The 21,682-nt window shown below is 46.1% G+C and overlaps 1 protein-coding gene across 7 annotated transcripts in view; it reads right to left on the reverse strand.

Annotated features, from left to right (window-relative positions):
• Window positions 1-21,682, reverse strand: part of LOC119977798 (high-affinity choline transporter 1-like) — a 280,545-nt gene that overhangs the window by 116,537 nt on the left and 142,326 nt on the right. For all 7 annotated transcript variants that reach the window (XM_038819017.1, XM_038819018.1, XM_038819020.1 and 4 more), the window contains one exon: window positions 7,310-7,465. In XM_038819017.1, coding sequence (XP_038674945.1) covers window positions 7,310-7,465 — 156 coding nt within the window. The remainder of the gene's footprint in view (window positions 1-7,309; window positions 7,466-21,682) is intronic.

Genomic DNA, 21,682 nt, shown 5'->3' on the forward strand with positions numbered 1-21,682 from the left:
GACTTACTTCAGAGCCAGCCTGTTACCCGTTGATGAACTCTTAGTGAACTCAGGCTGACTCTGGACAAAGGTATTTATACAGCTGCACTAGGGGAAGGAGTCATGGGCGGAGCCAAGGGTGGAGCCCAGTACAAGTTCCTGAGTACTTATCATAGATCATAGTCTTATCATAGAACTCCCAGAGCTACTCCCTCTAGTGGTAGGATAGTGCTACTGTGCTTACAAAGACAGTGTGAATTATCATATATACATATATATATTACATTCACCACATCCACCCCCTGCAAAAAAAAACAAGTCCGGCGGGGGTGGTGGCCTACAACGTCAGTCTGTCCGGTGGTCAAATTGTCCGCTGTGACCTGCGGAGCACCGGGGCTGCCTCTTGCGGTGGCTGGATGGGTGTTGTGTGCTGGGGTACGATGACGGACTCCAGGGAGGGTTCTATCCGAGCTTCATACTCTCCTGGTTCGACCGGGGACTGGGGGCTGGCCGGCGCGGAACTGGTGGAGCGAGCTCATGGGCTCGGGAGCGCTAGGGGGCGGCAGCATGGGGTGTAGGGTGAGAGGTCCTTCTGTGGGGGTAGAGGGGGCGCTGGATCCGGCGGGTGCCAGATCCCGGAGGTATGTCAGGTAACTCGACGAATGCGTACTGGGGGTTGGAGTGGAGCAGGCGCACCTTTTCAACAAGGGGGTCGGTTTTGTGCGCCCTGACGTGTTTCCTCAGACGTACGGGGCCCGGCGTCCTCAGCCATGCTGGAAGTGAGACCCCCGTGGTAGTGCCCCTGGAAAAAAATGAAGAGCCTCTCGTGAGGGGTCTGGTTGGTCACCGTGCACAAAAGGGACCTAATAGCGTGGAGCGCGTCTGGGAGGACTTCCTGCCACTGGGAGACTTGGAGCTTTCTAGACCGAAGGGTCAGTAGGACGGTCTTCCAGACCGTTGCGTTCTCCCTTTCCACCTGCCCGTTCCTCCTGGGGTTTTTAGCTGGTAGTCCTGCTCGAGGCAATGCCCTTGTCGAGCAGGTACTGACGCAGCACGTCGCTCATGAAGGACGAGCCTCGGTCGCTGTGTACGTAGCTGGGGAAACCAAACAGGGTGAAGATGCTATGCAGGGCCCTAATGACTGTGTGGGAGGTCATAAAGCGAAAAGTGCAGAGGATACTGGAAGTCTGCAGAGGGATTTGGATAGGTTAAGTGAATGGGCTCGGGTCTGGCAGATGGAATACAATGTTGACAAATGTGAGGTTATCCATTTTGGTTGGAATAACAGCAAACGGGATTATTATTTAAACGATAAAATATTAAAGCATGCCGCTGTTCAGAGAGACTTGGGTGTGCTAGTGCATGAGTCACAGAAGGTTGGTTTACAAGTGCAACAGGTGATTAAGAAGGCAAATGGAATTTTGTCCTTCATTGCTAGAGGGATGGAGTTTAAGACTAGGGAGGTTATGTTGCAATTGTATAAGGTGTTAGTGCGGCCACACCTGGAGTATTGTGTTCAGTTTTGGTCTCCTTACTTGAGAAAGGACGTACTGGCGCTGGAGGGTGTGCAGAGGAGATTCACTAGGTTAATCCCAGAGCTGAAGGGGTTGGATTATGAGGAGAGGTTGAGTAGACTGGGACTGTACTCGTTGGAATTTAGAAGGATGAGGGGGGATCTTATAGAAACATTTAAAATTATGAAGGGAATAGATAGGATAGATGCGGACAGGTTGTTTCCACTGGCAGGTGACAGCAGAACTAGGGGACATAGCCTCAAAATAAGGGGAAGTAGATTTAGGACTGAGTTTAGGAGGAACTTCTTCACCCAAAGGGTTGTGAATCTATGGAATTCCTTGCCCAGTGAAGCAGTTGAGGCTCCTTCATTACATGTTTTTAAGGTAAAGATAGATAGTTTTTTGAAGAATAAAGGGATTAAGGGTTATGGTGTTCGGGCCGGAAAGTGGAGCTGAGTCCACAAAAGATCAGCCATGATCTAATTGAATGGCGGAGCAGGCTCGAGGGGCCAGATGGCCTACTCCTGCTCCTAGTTCTTATGTTCTTATGTCAGGGCACAGGATAGCGAATGGGAAACGTGAGAACTCGTCTACGAAGTTTAAAAAGTAAACGTTCTTGTTAGTTGAGGGGAGTGGCCCTTTGAAATCAATCGCGAGGCGTTCAAAGGGCCTAGAAGCCTTGACCAGGTGGGCTCTGTCTGGTCTATAGAAGTGCGGTTTGCACTCCGCACAGATCGGGCAGTCCCTGGTGACCGCTTTTACCTCCTCGTTGGAGAAAGGCAGGTTTCGGGCCCTGATGTAGTGGGCGAGCCGGGTGACCCCCGGGTGGCAGAGGTCATTGTGGATGGCTTTTAATCGGTCGATCTGCGCGCTGGCGCATGTCCCGCGGGATAGGGCATCCGGAGGCTCGTTGAGCTTCCCGGGTCGATATTTGATATCGTAATTGTAGGTGGAGAGTTCGATCCTCCACCTCAGAATTTTGTCGTTTTTAATTTTGCCCCTTTGCGAGTTGTCGAACATGAAGGCAACCGATCTTTGGTCGGTGATGAGGGTGAACCTCCTACCTGCGAGGTAGTGCCTCCATTGACGGATAGCCTCCACAATGGATTGTGCTTCTTTCTCGACTGAAGAGTGTCGGAGTTCTGAAGCGGAGAGGGTATGGGAGAAAAATGCAACTGGTCTCCCTGCCTGATTTAATGTGGCTGCAAGAGCTACCTCTGAGGCGTCGCTCTCTACCTGAAATGGGGTGGATTCATCCACCGCCCGCATGGCCGCTTTGGCGATGTCCTCCTTGATGCTGTCGAAAGCTTGGCGTGCCTCGGCTGATAGGGGAAATCGTGTGGCCTAAAGAGTGGGCGGGCTTTGTCCACATATTGAGGGACCCACTGGGCGTAGTAAGAAAAGAAGCCCAAGCACTGTTTGAGGGCCTTGGGGCAATGGGGGAGGGGGAGTTCTAAGAGGGGGCGCATATGGTCCGGGTCTGGGCCCAGGACTCCGTTTTCCACGACATAGCCGAGGATGGCTAGTCTGGTTGTGCGGAAAACACATTTTTCCTTGTTGTACGTGAGATTCAGTTTCTGTGCCGTCCGGAGAAAACGGTGGAGGTTGGCGTCATGGTCTTGCTGGTCATAGCAGCAGATGGTGACATTGTCCAAGTACGGAAACGTGGCCCGCAGCCCGTACTGGTCCACCATTCGGTCCATTGTTCATTGGAACACCGAGACCCCATTAGTGACGCTGAAAGGGACCCGGAGGAAATGGAAGAGGCGGCCATCGGCCTCGAATGCCGTGTAGTGGCGGTCCGCCGGGCGGATTGGGAGCTGGTGGTATGCAGACTTCAGATCCACCGGGGAAAAGAGCCGGTACTGGGCAATCTGGTTTACCATGTCTGCAATCCTGGGGAGGGGATATGCGTCGGGGAGCGTAAATCTATTTATGGTCTGACTGTAGTCGACCACCATACGGAATTTTCCCCCGTTCTTCACGACCACCACCTGAGCTCTCGAGGGACTATTGCTGGCCTCTATAACCCCCTCACTGAGTAGCCTTCGGACCTCTGCTCTGACAAATATCCTATCCTGCAGGCTATACCGCCTGCTACGAGTGGCTACGGGTTTACAGTCCTTTGTGAGATTGGCGAAGAGAGGAGGGGGGGAATTCGCAGCGTAGCGAGGCTGCAGATCATGAGTGGGGGCAGGGGCCCTCCGAAGCTGAGGGTGAGGCTCTTGAGGTTACATTGGAAGTCTAGGCCTAATAAGAGTGGCGCTCAGAGTTCGGGCAAAATGTAGAGTTTGAATTTCGAGTAGCTAGCGCGTCGGATTGTGAGTGTCGCGGCGGTGCGCCCCTGGATCTGGACCGAATGGGAGCCTGAAGCGAGCGAGATAGTTTGCTGCACGGGCGAAACGGGGAATGAACAGCGTCTTACCAGGTCTGGATGTATGAAGCTCTCCGTGCTCCTGAAGTCGAAGAGGCATGGCGTTTTGTACCCATTGATATGGACCTCTGCCATCGAGTTTCGTAGATTATGGTATTTTATATACCTCGGGAATCAGATCCCCTCTCATCCTTCTGAACTCCCAACGATTATAAGCCTAAATTGTTTAATCCTTCCTCATACGTTAACCCCTTCACCCTAGAATCAATCTGGTGATCCTCCTCTGAACTGCTTTGAATGCCACCACATCCTTCCTCAGATAAGGAGACCAAAACTGGGCAGAATACTCCAGATGTGGTCTCACAAACACTCTAGACAATTGCAACAATACTTCTCTGCATTTATACTCCAGTCCTTTTGCAATAAACGCTAACATTCCATTTGCCTTTCTTATTACATTTTCTACCTGCATACAGACTTTCTGCGATTCATGAACAAAGACACCCAGATCCCTCTGCCCAGACACATTTTGAATCTGCTTTCCATTTGGATAATAATTTGCCTGACTATTCTTTTGGCCAAAATGGATAACCTCACACTTATCCATATTAAACTCCATCTGCCAAATTTAGAAGCAGAGACAGGAGAAATTATCATGGGGAATTAGGAAATGGTAGAGGCATTGAGCAAATACTTTGTGCCTGTTTTCACAGGAGAAGACACAAGTTTCATTCCAGAAATAGATGGAAGCCTAGAGCTAAAAAGTGTCAGGAAATTAGAGAAATGAATATCCGAAGAGAAAATATATTGGAGAAAATTAAGTGTTTACGTGTGGCAAATCCTTAGATCTACACCCGGGGTTCTAAAAGAGATAGCTGTAGTGGAACTGTAGCAACCCATTTGCCCATTGCATCTGTGCTGGCCTAAAAAACACCAGCCACAACCACATTCACAATTTCAAACTCAAGCGTTAGGCAAGGACCCCATTGCCAGTTCCTTTTACAATGTGAGCATCATTGGCAAAGGTTACTCGTTACTCATTGCCCTTCTGAAGGTGTTGGTAAGCTGCCTTCTTTGAACCGCCCCAATCCATCTGTTGGAGATACACCCACAGTGCTGTTAGGACGGTAGTTCCAAGATTTTGACCCAGCAACAGTGAAGGAATGGTGGTGTAGGTCCAAGTCAGGATAGTGTGTGGGTTGGAAGGGAACTTCCAGATGTTGCCGTGGATCTGCTATCCTTGTCCTTCTATGTGGTAGAGGTCACAAGTTTAGAAGATGCTATTGAAGGATGCCTGACAAGTTGTTGCAGTGCATCTTGTATATGTTACACAATGCTAACACTAGGCATTGGTTGTGTAAGAAATGAATTTTTTTTTTAATTCAATGGTAACCCCTAGGATGTTGATAGTGGGGGTTTCATGATGGTAAAACTGGGTAATGGTTAGATTCTCTCTTGTTGGAGATCATCATTGCCTGGCAGTTGCATGGCCTGAATGTTAGTTGCAACTTCCAGCTCAAGCCTGAATATTGTCCTTTGTTGCACCAACTGCATAGGGTCAAGTATCTGAGGAGTCATGAACGGGGCTGAACATTGTGCATCAAAAGCAAACATCCCCATTTCTGATCTTATGGTGGAAGGAAAGTTATTGATGAAGCAGCTGAAGATGGATGGGTCTAGGATACCACCCTGAGGAACTCTTGCAGCGCTGATTGGCCTCCAACCTCTGCAACCATCTTCCTTTGAGCTACGTATTACTCCAACTATTTTCTCCCTGATTCTTAGTGACTTCAGTTTTGTTTGAACACCATGATAACACGCTTGGTCAAATGCTGCCTTGATGTCAAGGACAGTTGCTCTCACCTCACTTCTCAAATTCAGTTCTCTTTTTCCATGTTTGGACGAAAGGTGTATTGAAGTCAGGAGTCAAATTCCCCAAGCAGATTAACCATCAGTAAACATGTTATTGTTGAGTAAGTGCCACTTTATAGCATTGTCAATTACACCTTCACTGTCAACAACTTTGCTGTTGATTGACACTAGACTGATCGTGCAGTAAATGGCCAGATAGGATTTGCCCTGCTTTTCATGCCAATTTTCTTTTCCTTTTGACAGCTAATTGACTAGAAATCGCAAGCCATTGCAAGATTTGAATGTTGCTTCCAAGTCTGCAAAAAAAAAGATTTTGGTATGATAGGGAACCCCTCCCACATCTCTTTTTTCTGCTATCTCTATTATAATCCTTCCTACTTCTCTTTCCTGCATGACATGGCCAGAATTCCTCAGAGCTTTGGTTCCCTCTCCTCCTGAGCTGTAATATGCCACCCCATGCACTTCCGAAAATGTCAAACTTTATACTTCCCCCATGCTACCTCATTTTTTTTGTGGGATCTCACATACTTTACTTCCATAGTCTTTGCTTCTTCCTATAAATGCACATTTACTTGCTGGTCACATGACTTTATTATTTAAATTTGTTAAAATTGCAGTGTTCAAATTGATGGAATGAAACATGCCCAATGCCTGTTGGCTGTGGAAATTTATGTGTAAAACTATGGGTGGTGTCAGTTCAGTCAATCCCCCTGTTGTTAGCACTCTCATCTCTTCAGTCATAAGGTTAGAGATTCAAATCCCATTCCAGCAATTGAGCATATGACTTAATATGCTTAGAAATATTGTAATCCATCTGTCAGAGGTTCTTTCAAATGGATTATAGAACCAGAGAATAATATAGCCCAAAAAGACATAATTTGCCCATTGCGCCTGTGTTATCTTTTGGTAGAGCGAGCCAATTAATCCTAGCTCCATGCCCTTTCACCCGTAGCCTTGTAGAATATTTCTCCCTTCAGGTATTTATCCAATTTCCTTTTAATTTTTCTTATTGAATCTGCTTCAACCACCCTTTCAGGAAGTCCACTCCAGATCACAATTGTGTAAGAAATGGCTCCTCAATTCATTCCTTGTGAATCACTTTAAATTTGTCTTCTGTTATCTGCCACTAGACACCATTTCTCCTTATCAATATCATTCATAACATTTCACACCTGTATCATATATCTTTTTAATCTCCTGTGCTCAAAGGAGACACATAAATTCTGAACTCATGAGACTGTTTTCAATGTAAAGCTGTGCTTAATAAGAATACTCTTGAGAGAATCAGGCAAAGAAGTCATTGTGCCCAATTTTTGATGTTCATGAAATTTTACCATCGATTTTTATGACAATATAATTGGGAATATATTGAAGGAGGTGGGCTGAACTCCAGTTTAATTTCTACTTGCTTGGCCAGATTCTGTGCTTGGAGTAGAATCCCACCTATTTGGGACTGCAGTATGTTCCTGCTTGCTTCAAAACTAACAAAGAACATTCATTGGAACCATTTCTTCATTATTTACATGTTAAAATCAAGAAAGTACTAATAATTAATGCCATATTTTCTCACCAAGAGCTGATAGAACAGCTGCTGACCAAAACAGCTCTCCCATGACAGCAGGGATGAACATCAGGCTACCTATCCCTCCACCATAGGTTTCCTGAAAGGGGTCCAACATGGTCACATACCTCCTGGAACGCATTGTTTTAGCGAAAAATAAACCGCCTGTAAAAATGTTATTGAAAAACCATTTTGTTATATTGGATTCCTTTGTTTATAATGACAATTACTGGCAGTAATATATATTGCAAATATTTGTGATCAGAACAGTTAAGAACTAAAAGATGCATGCTGCGCAATTACACAATTCTTGGTATAATATTACCAGTCACATTGCTAATGCAGTTACTGTTGTCATTTCATTTCATAATATCATTATGTCACTTGGGTGTGTACTGGTGCCTCAGCTATTTATGATCTATACTAATGACTTGGAATTAATGACCTGTAAATTTGACTTTGATATAAAGATAGGTGGGAAAGCAAGTTGTGAGAAAGATAGAAACAATCTGCAAAGATTAGTTGACTGTGCATAAATTTGGTAGGTGAAATATTATGTGGGAAAATGAGCATTAATTTTATTGAAACATGTATGATTTTGAGAGGGCAGGACAGGCCAGATACTGAAAGCATGTTTGTACCCATGAGGGATTCTAGAATTAAGGGGACACTGTTTAACAATAATGGGTCTCTCATTTAAGATGCAGATGAGGAAAAAAATCTTCTCTCAAAGGGTTGTTAGTCTTTCAAATTCTCTTCCACAGAGAATTGTCATTGAATATATTCAAGGCTGAGTTAGACGTATTTTTGATTCACAAGCGAGTCAAAGGTTATGAGGGCAGGCAAGAAAGTGGAGTTAAGGTCACAATCAGATTAGCCATGACTATTTTGAATGTCGGAGCAGGTTGAATGGGATAAATGGCCTATTCCTGCTCCTATTTCTAATGAGTTTTTGATGTAATGGTACAATCATATTGCAAAATTAAATGTGCTCCGTGGCTTTTTCAGAACTGAGTGACTCAAATTCCACCCACGACACAGTAAAGATTCTTCTTTAGCTGTGGAATACTATGGGCATCAGGTGAAGATGTTAAAACCAATTTTATCGAGGGCGGCACGGTGGCGCAGTGGTTAGCACTGCTGCCTCACGGCACCGAGGACCCGGGTTCAATCCCAGCCCCGGGTTACTGTCCGTATGGAGTTTGCACATTCCGCATGGGTCTCACCCCCACAACACAAAGATGTGCAGGGTAGCTGGCTTAGCCATGCTAAATTGCCCCTTAGTTGGAAAAAAAGAATTGGGTACTCTAAATTTTTTTTAAAGTTTTCCAACGTTCTGCAACATTTAGAAAAGATGGATGTTGAAATCTGGTATATGACATTTAAAATTGTCATGTGATGCTATAATATCTTTTTTTTAAATTACCTAAATTTAATGGTTTGATTGAAAGGTATGACATGTTGCAAAGCTGTTTTACGCAGAGTAACTGCTTCACTATTTGTTATAAGCCTTTCCCAAAAAGAAAATCATTAAAATATAAACCTAGAATGCAGAAATTGTCAACCTCAGGTAAGGTTACTATGATGCAAAGAGCATGTTTACATAAAATATGTTGGAGGACAAAATATGTTAGAGTACCCAATTCATTTTTTCCAATTAAGGAGTAATTTAGCGTGGCCAATCCACCTAGCTTGCACATTTTTGGGTTGTGGGGGCGAAACCCACGCAAACATGGGGAGAATGTGCAAACTCTACACGGACAGTGACCCAGAGCCGGGATCGAACCTGGGACCTCGGCGCCATGAGGCCGCAGTGCTAACACACTGCTCCACCATGCTGCCCGTGCAAAAGTCACATTTAAAGATTGTTTAGCATATGAAGAAACGCCATATAATTTATATCAAAATGGTGCTGTTCAAAAATTTCATTACAAAGGATTAAATCGACAGAACACACCTGTTTTAGGAATGTAAATTAAGTCTAATAGAAACATCTGTCTATGATAATGTTTCTCAATTTCCATATCACCTTGCGATAATGGAATTTATTCACTCATGTATTCTTGTAAACATTCACATGTTTTTGGAATGGTTTCACTGAAGTATGACCAGCAGAGGTTAATGCCAGGGACCAGAACTAGGAGTGCATTAGTCGCTTTATCTGGTGCCGCAATCGACCAAACTTCTAATGGATAAGAGCAAGGGAGGTTAAAATTCAACAAGTCCTTGTGTATTTATTTAGCTAAGGCAAAAAAAAGGGAGTTTTCGGTAATCAATTATGTAAATAAAATATAAAAGATGAGAACTTCCGTTGCAGGTTTATTGCTGATTAATTTCAGAATTTGCTAGTCAGCAAAGTTCAAATAATCTATTGGAAAGGTGTAATGTGGCATAGTGTGCCCATCTTCACCACATGCTTCTAAATCTGTCAGTTTTTTTTAGAACCACAAGTATAGCTATTTGATTTAAATTGATTTCATATGTGCCCTGCCTCATGGTCTTTTGAGCTCTATAATTCCAACCATCAGATTTTTAAAATATATTTGTTCATGGGATGTGGGCATCGCATTTATTGCCCATCCCTAATTGAGAATGTAGTGCCTTCTTGAGTTGATGTAATCTGTATGGTATTGGTGAACCCTCAGTGCTGTAAGGGAGGAAATTCCAGGATTTGAAGCGACAGGAAGGAACAGTAATCCAGTTCCAAGACATTTTGGTATGTGACTTGAAGGGAACCTGAAAGTGATTCCATGCATCTGCTGCCATTGTCCTTTTAGATGGGTTTGGAAAGTGTATTTGAAGGAACCTAGGTGAGTGCATCATGTAGATGGTGCACACTGCTACCATTGCTTGGTAATGGTGAAGGGAGTGAATGCTGAAGGTGGTGAATGGGGTGCCAATCATGTGGATTGATTATACTGCACGGTGTCCAGCTTCTTGGTGCTGTACTCATCGAGGGAAGTGGAGAAGATTCCATCACTCACCTGATTTGTGCCTTGTAAATAGTTGACAGGTTTTGGAGAGGCTGAGGGCAAATTAGCTTCCGCAGAATTCCTAGTGTCTGACCTGCTCTTGTAACCACAGTATTTATATAGCTGGTCCAGTTCAGTTTCTGATCAATAGTCACCCCAGGAAGTTGATAATGGAGGATTCAGCAATTATAAGGCCATTGGTTAGATTCTCTCTTGTTGGAGGTGTTCATTAGCTGACATTTCTGTGGTGTGAATGTCACTTGTCACTTATCATCCCAAGCTTGCCTAATGTCCAAGACCTGCTGCAGGTGGACATGGACAGCATCTGAGGATCTGAGGAGTCGCGAATGTTAATGAACATTGTGCAATCATCCATGAACAGCTGCTCTCTGATCTTATGATGGAGGGAAGGCTAAAGATGGTTAGGACTAGGACAGTACGGCCATGAACTGAGATGATTCACCTCGAAGAACTACAACCATCTTCCTTTATACAAGTTATGACTCCAAGCAGTGGAGAGTTTTCTCCCTATTCCCATTGATTTCAGTTTTGCTCGGGCTCCTTGATGTCTCACTTGGTCAAATACTACATTGATGTTAAGGGCAGTTACTCAGACCAAGGCTATAATGAGGTCAGGACGTGAGTGGCCCTGGCAGAATGCAAACTGAGCACCAGTGAGAGTGTTGTTGCTAAGATAACGGTAAGGTAAAGTTGCCATACTCCCAGAGTACTATAAGCTGCTTTTCCCTTTGAGGGGGAGAGCTAACTGGTGGTGATTTAACCAGATTTAACCACACCTTAGGTGAGGGGCAAGGTTGAGAAGGTAGAGCCTTCATGAATAACCCAGCTGGTACGGGAATTGAACCCTCGCAGTGCTCTGCACCACGAACCAGCTGTCCAGCCAACTGAGCTAAACCAGCCCCCCCTCCCCCCGCAAGTCCCATTAGATAGCACTGTTGATTACTCCTTCCATCAATTTCCTGAAGAAGGAGAATAAACTGATGAGGTGGTAATTGACCAGGTTGGATTTGTCCTGATTTTTGTGGCAGATATCCGTGTTGTAGCTGTATTGGAACAGCTCGGCTCTGGGTGCGGCAAGTGCTGGAACACAAGTCTTCAGTACTATTGCCAGAATGTTGTCAGCACCCATAACCATTGCAGTATCCAGTACTTTCAGCCATTTCTTAGCATCCGATGGAATGAATTGCATTGGCTGAAGACTGTGATGTTGGGGACCTCAGTAGGAGACCAAGATGAATCATCCATTTGGCCCTTTAGGTTGAAGATTGTTGACAATGCTTCAGCCTGGTCTTTTGCACAGATGTGCTGGGCTTCCCCACCATTAAGGATGGAATTATTCAACCTTCCATTTGAGGTTTAATGGTCCACCATCATTCAGGACTAGATGTGGCAGGACTGCAGAGATCTGATCCCTTAATTCTGCCTATCGTATACTGCTTCTGCTATTTGACATGCAAGTAGTCCTGTGTTGTAGCTTCACCAGGTTGATACCTCGGGCGCGATTCTCCGCTCCCCACGCCGGGTGGGAGAATCGCGGGAGGGCCGGGCGACTCAATTCACGCCCCCCTGGCGCCCCCCGCGATTCTCCCAACCCCCGCTCGGAAGAATCGCCGCTCGCCATTTTGCCAACCCGGATGCCGTTCGCGGCCGTTTCACACGGCGGCAACCACACCTGGTCGCTGCCGTCGTGAACATGGGCGCCAATGGCCCGTTTGAAGCTTGTGGGGGCGGAGAGTGGCGTGAGTACCACCGCCGTGCTCGGGAGGGGACTGGCCCGCGATCAGTGCCCACCGATCGACGGGCCGGCTTCTCAAAGGGACTCACTCATTCCCCTCCGCCGTCCTGCAAGATCAAGCTGCCACGTCTTGTGGGGCAGCGGAGGGAAAGACGGCCACCGTGCATGCGCGGGTTTGAGCCGTCAGCCGTCGTGATGTCAGCCGCGCATGCTCGGGTTGGAGCTGGCCAACCTGCGCATGCGTGGCTGACGTCACATAGGCGCCGCCGTCACGTCATTCTCGGCGCGCCGCTGAGAATAATGGAGCGCCGCTCCTAGCCCCCCAGGTGGGGATGATTACGGTGAGAGGAGCGGCCTCCGAGGCCGGCGCGAAACTCGGCCGACTTCACGAAGGCCTTCCCGATTTTTCCTGGGAGCAGAGAATTCCACCCCTCATGTTTGGTATGTTTGGTGCTGCTCGTGGCTTTCCTTCCTGCACTCCTCTTTGAACCAGTGTTGATCCCCTAGTTTGATCATAGTGGTAGGGTGGCACGGTGGCACAATTGTTAGCACTGCTGCCTCACTGTGCCAAGTTCAATACCAGCCTTGGGTGACTATGTGGAGTTTGCACTTTCTCTCTGTGTCTGCATGGGTTTCCTCCGGGTTCTCAGGTTTCCTCCCACAGTCCAAAGTTGTACTGGTTAGGTGGATTGGTATTGCTAAATTGCCCTTTAGTGTCCAGGGATGAGCGGGTTGATTGGCGTTGCAGGGATAGGGTGGGCACCCGGGTAGGGTGCTCTTTCAGAGTGTCAGTGCAGACCTGATGGGCTGAATGGTGCACTCTAGTGATGATTTTACCATTCTATGGTAGAGGGGATATATACAGGGTGATGATTGTATAGAATGTGGTTATCTACAATTCTGCTGCTGCTCACAGCCCTTAACATCTCATGGATAACCAGTTTTTCAAAATCTATCCCATTTAGAACCGTGGTAGTGCCACATAACACAACGGAGGGTCTCCTCGATATGAAGACAGGACTTTGTCTCCAACAAGGATTGTGAAGTGGTCACTCTTACTGATACTGTCATGGACAGATACATTTGTGAAGATAAATTTGTGAAGATGGAGGTAAAGTTGTTTTTTCTCTCTTGTTTATTCCTTCCCGCTTGAAAAGAACCAGTCTGGCGGTTATATTTTATAGGACTCGGCAAGCTCGGTCAATAATGGTATTACTGATTGGGGATGATGGTGGTGTTGTCCTGGATATTGTCTGTAAGTTATGATTCCATGAGTATGACCATGTCAGGCTGTTACTTGGCTAGTCTATGAGTCAGGTTTCAGAATATGCTAAAGCACATTAGCCCTTCAAGTTAATTTGCAAGTTTGACATTTGCTGAGACTATAGATTCTCAGGCCCACATGAAAGCATCAAGGCCACAGGTCTCGTGGTATTGGAATTTCTGCTTACAGATGGTAACGTAGGGTTGAATGTTCATTCTGGAGTGCAAGTGTGATAGCATGCAGGACCATTAATGTGATTCCTGCTGGCAAGTTGGCTGAACAAACAGGATCTTCCACTTATTAATTCTGCATCAGCGAGGTGCTTGGTGAATCTCATGGCAGGGCTGGCAATAATTCATCCATCCCACCTCATGGGGTTGAGGGTCTTGGCACCATTTGTAAATGGCACCCACAAAGGAAATTACTCACTGCAGCCCAGGTGTTCTGTTGGTCAGGTAATCCATTGCACGAAAAACCATCAGCACTATGAATCAGCAACACTTCCCTGGGCTTCTCCTCCAGGTCAACCAGGAAAGGCGGGAGTGGAGGTCCTCCCGCCTGACCACACAGGCCTGGGTTGAGATCGTCAGGGAAGTTAGCATCTGTGGAAACAAAAAAGGACCGTGTTGCAGTGCTGCTAAAGGATGAATTTGCTCTCTCAGGATAAATGAAACATGTAGATGTTCCAAAGTCACAGTCTCATCAGGCAGTCAATGGGTTAGAGCCCCAGAGATGCAGAGCCAAGTAGGAGAACATCAGGGAAAGTTGTCAGAGGCCATAGCCGACTGGAGTGAAGGATGGAGGAATCACTCATGTTCTGTCTGATGTTGTGACACTGGCATGCAAGTGCATCAAAGACATATTAGTAGGGAGGCAGCCAACTTGGAGACACAGGTCCAGCAGTTTTTGCTAGATTTGTGCTCGGACCTTAACACCATTGTTCTAGTCTTGGGGGCGATCCAGCAGTGGCTACGTGAGAGGGGGAAGGGGCATTTCGACCTCCCTCCAGATGCCCCTACTCCTCATAAAGTCAGAGAGGGACCATTAGGCAGGCAAAGGGAGGAGGAGCCCCAGCAAAGCATCCAGGAGTCATCCAAACAGGACATTTCAATGGTGTTCTGCCACTCCAACTGCCCTCTTCCAGTTACCTCATCAACTCCGGGAGGGCTGGCTGAGGTGGGTGCACCTGCCCCAGAGCATGAGACCCATAGCAGGGGCTGCCAAAGACCGCCTACCGACATCATCTCAGACAGCAGGCCAGTCCACCTCTGTGAATGTCAGGGATGCATCGGGATATGGTGGTAGGAGTAAAAAAATTAAAGAAGGTTTAAATGCCGCCTGATGGCACAAATGTTTACTTAGTGTATACACTTTAAAATTTTGAACATATATTTTGCATCAATGCATCTCCAAGTCTTAGAAATTCAGTGGCTACCTGTTGTGATTCAAGGTCCTACTTTCATTCAAGAGTCAAAATGTACCCTTCCCCTTACCCAAAATTTACTCCCGCCTGGATCCTCAGTTGTCTTAATTATTACACAATCTCACCAAAGTGAGTATCCTTTATTTGTGCACCTGCGCCATCACGAAATGCCCATTATATGTGACAATGATAGTTGGTGGCCAATATATCGCCAACCTTTGGATTTCAGGGAGACATTATTTCCGCTCAGAAGAATTGCTTCTCAAGGTTAGTAATTATCCTAATGCTTTTGCACTCATGTCTGTTGTTTGCGGATGGCACAAGTGTTTGCTGCAACAAAGGTTATAATTGTTTCTCCAAAGTGTACTTAGCAATGGTATTTCTTTTATGAAGTTTGTGTTTTTGGAAAAAGTAGTATCCATCATCACGCACTATAGGTTTTCATGGCTCTCTTCAGGCGGAATGTTACTTCATGCTTAGTTTTCACTCTCCTCATGCTTGACTCTGAATGGTGGATCTAGGATCATTCGGGACCATTACAAATACCTGCAAAAGGGGAATTAGTGTGTGCTGTGAGAGGTATATGCTCTTCTTCATGAAGTAATCTCTTTACCTTTTTAGGATTTTATTGTGTTCCTGGATGACTGCCTAATGGTACTTTATGTGATCCGTCTGTATTCAACTCGATGTGAAATTCATTGTATGACTTAGGGTACATAGAAAGGATTATCCTTTGTGAGCTAGACCATTGTCAAGACATGTCATGCTCTGTAAATAAGGCTTTTGCACATCTCCTCAGTCCTCAGCAGTGTCTATGAAGGGAAGAAGTATGTCATACAGAATAGGCCATTTTTCTCCCTAATGCTAAGGTTATCCAGGGAAGGAGCTTTGCAGGCTTTGGATGAATACAGCATCCTGAATGTTTATAACAGATCAAACCATGGTTCTGGTGAGGTATTTTCTGTGAGGACAATGCAAACGCAATTTGCAGCTTTGGGTGCATGGTATAAGAGTTACAGGTCACTGCACCTTGATGTCCAAAGGCCCTTGGAGGTTAATATCACGATGTCCCTGCATTATTCACCATAAGAACAGGAAATTGGAGAGATGATGTTCACCAGATGCTGCTCCCTCTTGGGGTGGTCAAGCATTAACCATTGATGTTTTTTTTTTTGCCTTGTTAAGCTGCGGTCAGACTGATATGAATGCATCCATGAGTGCTTGTGATTTTAGCTGGTTGAAAGCTGCCGTGCTAACTGACTTGTTGACACCATGGTTGAAAGGACCGAACTCTGTGGAGTTGCTGAAGAAAATGTGTTTTTTGAAGTGATAATCACATTCCACAGCAACAACATGTTGTCAAGACTACTATGTCTTCCAAGGATGGTTAGAGCAGAAGGTGACTTATGCTGCTTCTGTGATCATTGTGAGATTCCTGACCTTTCCTGATACATTCATGCTGAGAATGAAGGTATGATTGTGTCCACTGCATTGAAGGTTGAAGAGAACGTAGATTGTGAAAACATATCTTCACCATATTCCTCCTGGTATCTTGTAGCTATGAGATTGTCACATTCTGCCATCTTGTGCCCATGCACTGACATCTTCATATGGTTCGTTGGAATCCTCGCCCTCTTCAGTGCCATCCCCTTCTAAATCCTCCACATCAGAGGAGACAACTAGCTCTTCAATGTCTCCCTCTGATAACAAATCCTCCCCTTGCAGCACCAGGTTGTGTCGGGGACAGTAAATAAAGATGATGCAGGAGAGACTCTATAGTGAGCATCGGAGAGTCTCACCTGATCAGTCCAAATATCAGAAATACATCTTCAGGAGACCAATTGTTAGCTCTAGTCAATGCCTTGTGGCAGAATGTGGAGCATTGTTTCTCTCCCCAGATATACTCTGTCCTGAACTATGGCTATCATTGGCCATGTCTTCCAGGTGACTCCTTGTCATCGAAGAGTCAACCCTCTTAAGTGTCCAACTGTGGCACTTGGGAGTGAATTTAAAAAGAACATAGAACATAGAACATAGAACGATACAGCGCAGTACAGGCCCTTCGGCCCTCGATGTTGCACCGACATGGAAAAAAAAAACTAAAGGCCATCTAACCTACACTATGCCCTTATCATCCATATGCTTATCCAATAAATTTTTAAATGCCCTCAATGTTGGCGAGTTCACTACTGTTGCAGGTAGGGCATTCCACGGCCTCACCACTCTTTGCGTAAAAAACCCACCTCTGACCTCTGTCCTATATCTATTACCCCTCAATTTAAGGCTATGTCCCCTCGTGCTAGCCACCTCCATCCGCGGGAGAAGGCTCTCGCTGTCCACCCTATCTAACCCTCTGATCATTTTGTATGCCTCTATTAAGTCACCTCTTAACCTTCTTCTCTCTAACGAAAACAACCTCAAGTCCATCAGCCTTTCCTCATAAGATTTTCCCTCCATACCAGGCAACATCCTGGTAAATCTCCTCTGCACCCGTTCCAAAGCTTCCACGTCCTTCCTATAATGAGGCGACCAGAACTGTACGCAATACTCCAAATGCGGCCGTACCAGAGTTTGGTACAGCTGCATCATGACCTCATGGCTCCGGAACTCAATCCCTCTACCAATAAAGGCCAACACACCATAGGCCTTCTTCACAACCCTATCAACCTGGGTGGCAACTTTCAGGGATCTATGTACATGGACACCGAGATCCCTCTGCTCATCCACACTACCAAGAATTTTACCATTAGCCAAATATTCCGCATTCCTGTTATTCTTTCCAAAGTGAATCACCTCACACTTCTCCACATTAAACTCCATTTGCCACCTCTCAGCCCAGCTCTGCAGCTTATCTATGTCCCTCTGTAACCTGCAACATCCTTCCGCACTGTCTACAACTCCACCGACTTTAGTGTCGTCTGCAAATTTACTCACCCATCCTTCTGCGCCCTCCTCTAGGTCATTTATAAAAATGACAAACAGCAACGGCCCCAGAACAGATCCTTGTGGTACGCCACTCGTAACTGAACTCCATTCTGAACATTTCCCATCAACTACCACTCTCTGTCTTCTTTCAACTAGCCAATTTCTGATCCACATCTCTAAATCACCCTCAATCCCCAGCCTCCGTATTTTCTGCAATAGCCGACCGTGGGGAACCTTATCAAACGCTTTACTGAAATCCATATACACCACATCAACTGCTCTACCCTCGTCTACCTGTTCAGTCACCTTCTCAAAGAACTCGATAAGGTTTGTGAGGCATGACCTACCCTTCACAAAACCATGCTGACTATCCCTAATCATATTATTCCTATCTAGATGATTATAAATCGTATCTTTTATAATCCTCTCCAAGACTTTACCCACCACAGACGTTAGGCTCACCGGCCTATAGTTACCGGGGTTATCTCTACTCCCCTTCTTGAACAAAGCGACCACATTTGCTATCCTCCAGTCCTCTGGCACTATTCCTGTAGCCAATGATGACCTAAAAATCAAAGCCAAAGGCTCAGCAATCTCTTCCCTGGCTTCCCAGAGAATCCTAGGATAAATCCCATCCGGCCCCGGGGACTTATCTATTTTCACCTTGTCCAGAATTGCCAACACTTCTTCCCTACGCACCTCAATGCCATCTATTCTAATAGCCTGGGTCTCAGCATTCTCCTCCACAATATTATCTTTTTCTTGAGTGAATACTGACGAAAAGTATTCATTTAGTATCTCGCTTATCTCCTCAGCCTCCACACACAACTTTCCACCACTGTCCTTGACTGGCCCTACTCTTACCCTAGTCATTCTTTTATTCCTGACATACCTATAGAAAGCTTTTGGGTTTTCCTTGATCCTACCTGCCAAAGACTTCTCATGTCCCCTCCTTGCTCGTCTCAGCTCTCTCTTTAGATCCTTCCTCGCTTCCTTGTAACTATCAAGCGCCCCAACTGAAACTTCACGCCTCATCTTCACATAGGCCTCCTTCTTCCTCTTAACAAGAGATTCCACTTCTTTGGTAAACCACGGTTCCCTCGCTCGACCCCTTCCTCCCTGCCTGACTGGTACGTACTTATCAAGAACATGCAATAGCTGTTCCTTGAACAAGCTCCACATATCCAGTGTGCCCAACCCTTGCAGCCTACTTCTCCAACCAACACATCCTAAGTCATGTCTAATGGCATCATAATTGCCCTTCCCCCAGCTATAACTCTTGCTCTGCGGGGTATACTTATCCCTTTCCATCACTAACGTAAAGGTCACCGAATTGTGGTCACTGTCTCCAAAGTGTTCACCTACCTCCAGATCTAACACCTGGCCTGGTTCATTACCCAAAACCAAATCCAAAGTGGCCTCACCTCTTGTTGGCCTGTCAACATATTGTGTCAGAAAACCCTCCTGCACACATTGTACAAAGAACGACCCATCCAATGTACTCGAACTATATCTTTTCCAGTCAATATTAGGAAAGTTAAAGTCTCCCATAACAACTACCCTGTTACTTTCGCTCTTTTCCAGAATCATCTTCGCCATCCTTTCCTCTACATCTCTAGAACTATTAGGTGGCCTATAGAAAACTCCCAACAGGGTGACCTCTCCTTTCCTGTTTCTAACCTCAGCCCATACTACCTCGGAAGAAGAGTCCCCATCTTGCATCCTTTCTACCACCGTAATACTGTCCTTGACTAGCAGCGCCACACCTCCCCCTCTTTTGCCCCCTTCTCTGACCTTACTAAAGCACCTAAACCCCGGAACCTGCAACAACCATTCCTGTCCCTGCTCTATCCATGTCTCTGAAATGGCCACAACATCGAAGTCCCAGGTACCAACCCATGCTGCCAGTTCCCCTACCTTATTTCGTATACTCCTGGCATTGAAATAGACACACTTCAAACCACAGACCTGAACACTGCCGCCCTCCTGCGAAGTCAAAACTGTGCTCCTGACCTCTCTACTCTCAATCTCTCGCACCCCAAAACTACAATCCAGGTTCCCATGCCCAGAAGTCATATGAGCTCCTTGAGTACCTAGCACAAACATGCTGGAGCTGATTTCTATTAACACAAATTGGCTGAGTGTTCAGATAATGAAATCCTTTTCTATTAATGAGTTTCCCAAGGCCACATATGTGCAGAAAATGGCACAAGGGTGGAAAATGATATCACAGCGAATCCAGCAGCTCTGGAAGCCTGGCTTGTGCAACTCATGTGGAACTGCACGTAATGGTGATCTGTACTGAAAAGGGCATCTGTCACTTCCCTTGTGATATTGTGTAAAGGTCCCCTGGAAAGACCTGCTGGCAAAAATGCTCAGTGCAGTAGTAACCTTCAAAGCAGCTGGCTGGGATGTCCTCCAAGTCCTTGCAACTTGGGTTCCTCATAAAAAGGTGGCAAATATGAGCTGCCACATCCCTTGAACAAGTGAAGGCACCTACTGCATTGTATTTCGCTCACCTCCATGTCTGAGCTGCATCTGCTGGAGACCCTTGGTTGCACTAAACGTCTTTGTGGATTTTGTCCTTCCTCAGTAACATCTGGGACTGCCAGCATGGTACCTTGAATACCATGATCAGTACACTGGGGACATGAAGTCTTGTAGGGTGCATATTGTCTCTGTACAGCAGCTGTGACCTTTGATTATTACCCGTACATCCATTTTCATATGCCACTGTAAGGATCAGATGCCAATTAAGGCCAAATGCAACGTAGAACCTAAATCTAATGGATTCTTGCCTGAATGTGATCATTCATAATGGGGCCAAACTTGTTCATTCTGCATTCGACAATTGATTACACCACTCAGCTGAACCAAAGTTTCAATAGGAACTTTATAGGCTGCCCCTTCAATCAGCCCTAAATTGCTTAGCTGGACGACTTCCACACTCCTTCAGACCCCTCCCCTATCTATGCTCTTCAGGTTTTTTTAAGCTGCGTCATTCTTCAGTAATTGTGAAAAAGGTGGTCTTAACATTTGTCAGTGAGACCAGCTTCTAGCCTCCCCCTTTCACTCACTAAGTTCCTCCCATTGTCCTCCATATTCACTCCCTCCGAACTCTCATTCTTCCTCTCAATATCCAGCCTCCCTCTGTTACTCTTGACCCCATCATTGTTCATGAGGCTATTTCTGTTCTCCTCTTGAAACCTTCAATGTTGATGTCCACATGCCATTTGTTGACCAGACACCTCCCATTCCCCATTCTCGAGGCAACATGCAAAACCACTTTGGGGACTCGAGAAGGCTAAAGCGTCATCTGCTGACCTCCAAATTGGGAATGAACTGAAGCTCACTGGTTGTATAGTCGTAAATTGGACCATTTTAATTGTCCATTGGGGGGGGCACTTAATTTGGAGGGGGAATGAAAATTCTGGTGGGTTGGTCTTTTAATAAGCATTCATGAAAAACAGTATAAATGAATGCAAACATGGTTCCCGACCTAGCTTGCTAGGAAACGTGACCATTTAACCCACCATCAAAGTCAAGAGAACAAATTTCCAAACTAATTGTTCAGCGGGATGCTGACTTTTATTTTAGACCAAATTTAGTGCTCTGCCCAGCATGATTCTTGCCATTGGCGTGAGTGGAAAATTCCCTTTAGAATTTAAAGGTAAATCTCTGAAACAGAGTCTGGACTTTCTGACTGGGATAGTTAAGAAAAGGATTGTACAAACCGCTGCCCACAGGTGAGTAGGCTGCCCAACACCAACTCTGGGCCGAGATTCGGCGGGGGCGGGAATTGCGCCGCGCCGGTCGGCGGGCCCCCTGTGGCAATTCTCTGGCCCGCGATGGGCCAAAGTCCCGCCGCTGACAGTCCTTTCCCGCCGGCGTAGTTTAAACCACCTCTGGTACCGGTGGGATTGGTGGCGCAGGCAGGCTCTGGGGTCCTGGGGGGTTGGGGCGCTGGGCGATCTGACCCCAGGGGGTGCCCCCACGGTGGCCTGGCCCACGATCAGGGCCCACTGATCGGCAGGCGGGCCTT

Source organism: Scyliorhinus canicula, chromosome 14, assembly GCF_902713615.1.
Source record: "Scyliorhinus canicula chromosome 14, sScyCan1.1, whole genome shotgun sequence".
In the NCBI taxonomy this organism is placed as follows: Eukaryota; Metazoa; Chordata; class Chondrichthyes; order Carcharhiniformes; family Scyliorhinidae; genus Scyliorhinus; species Scyliorhinus canicula.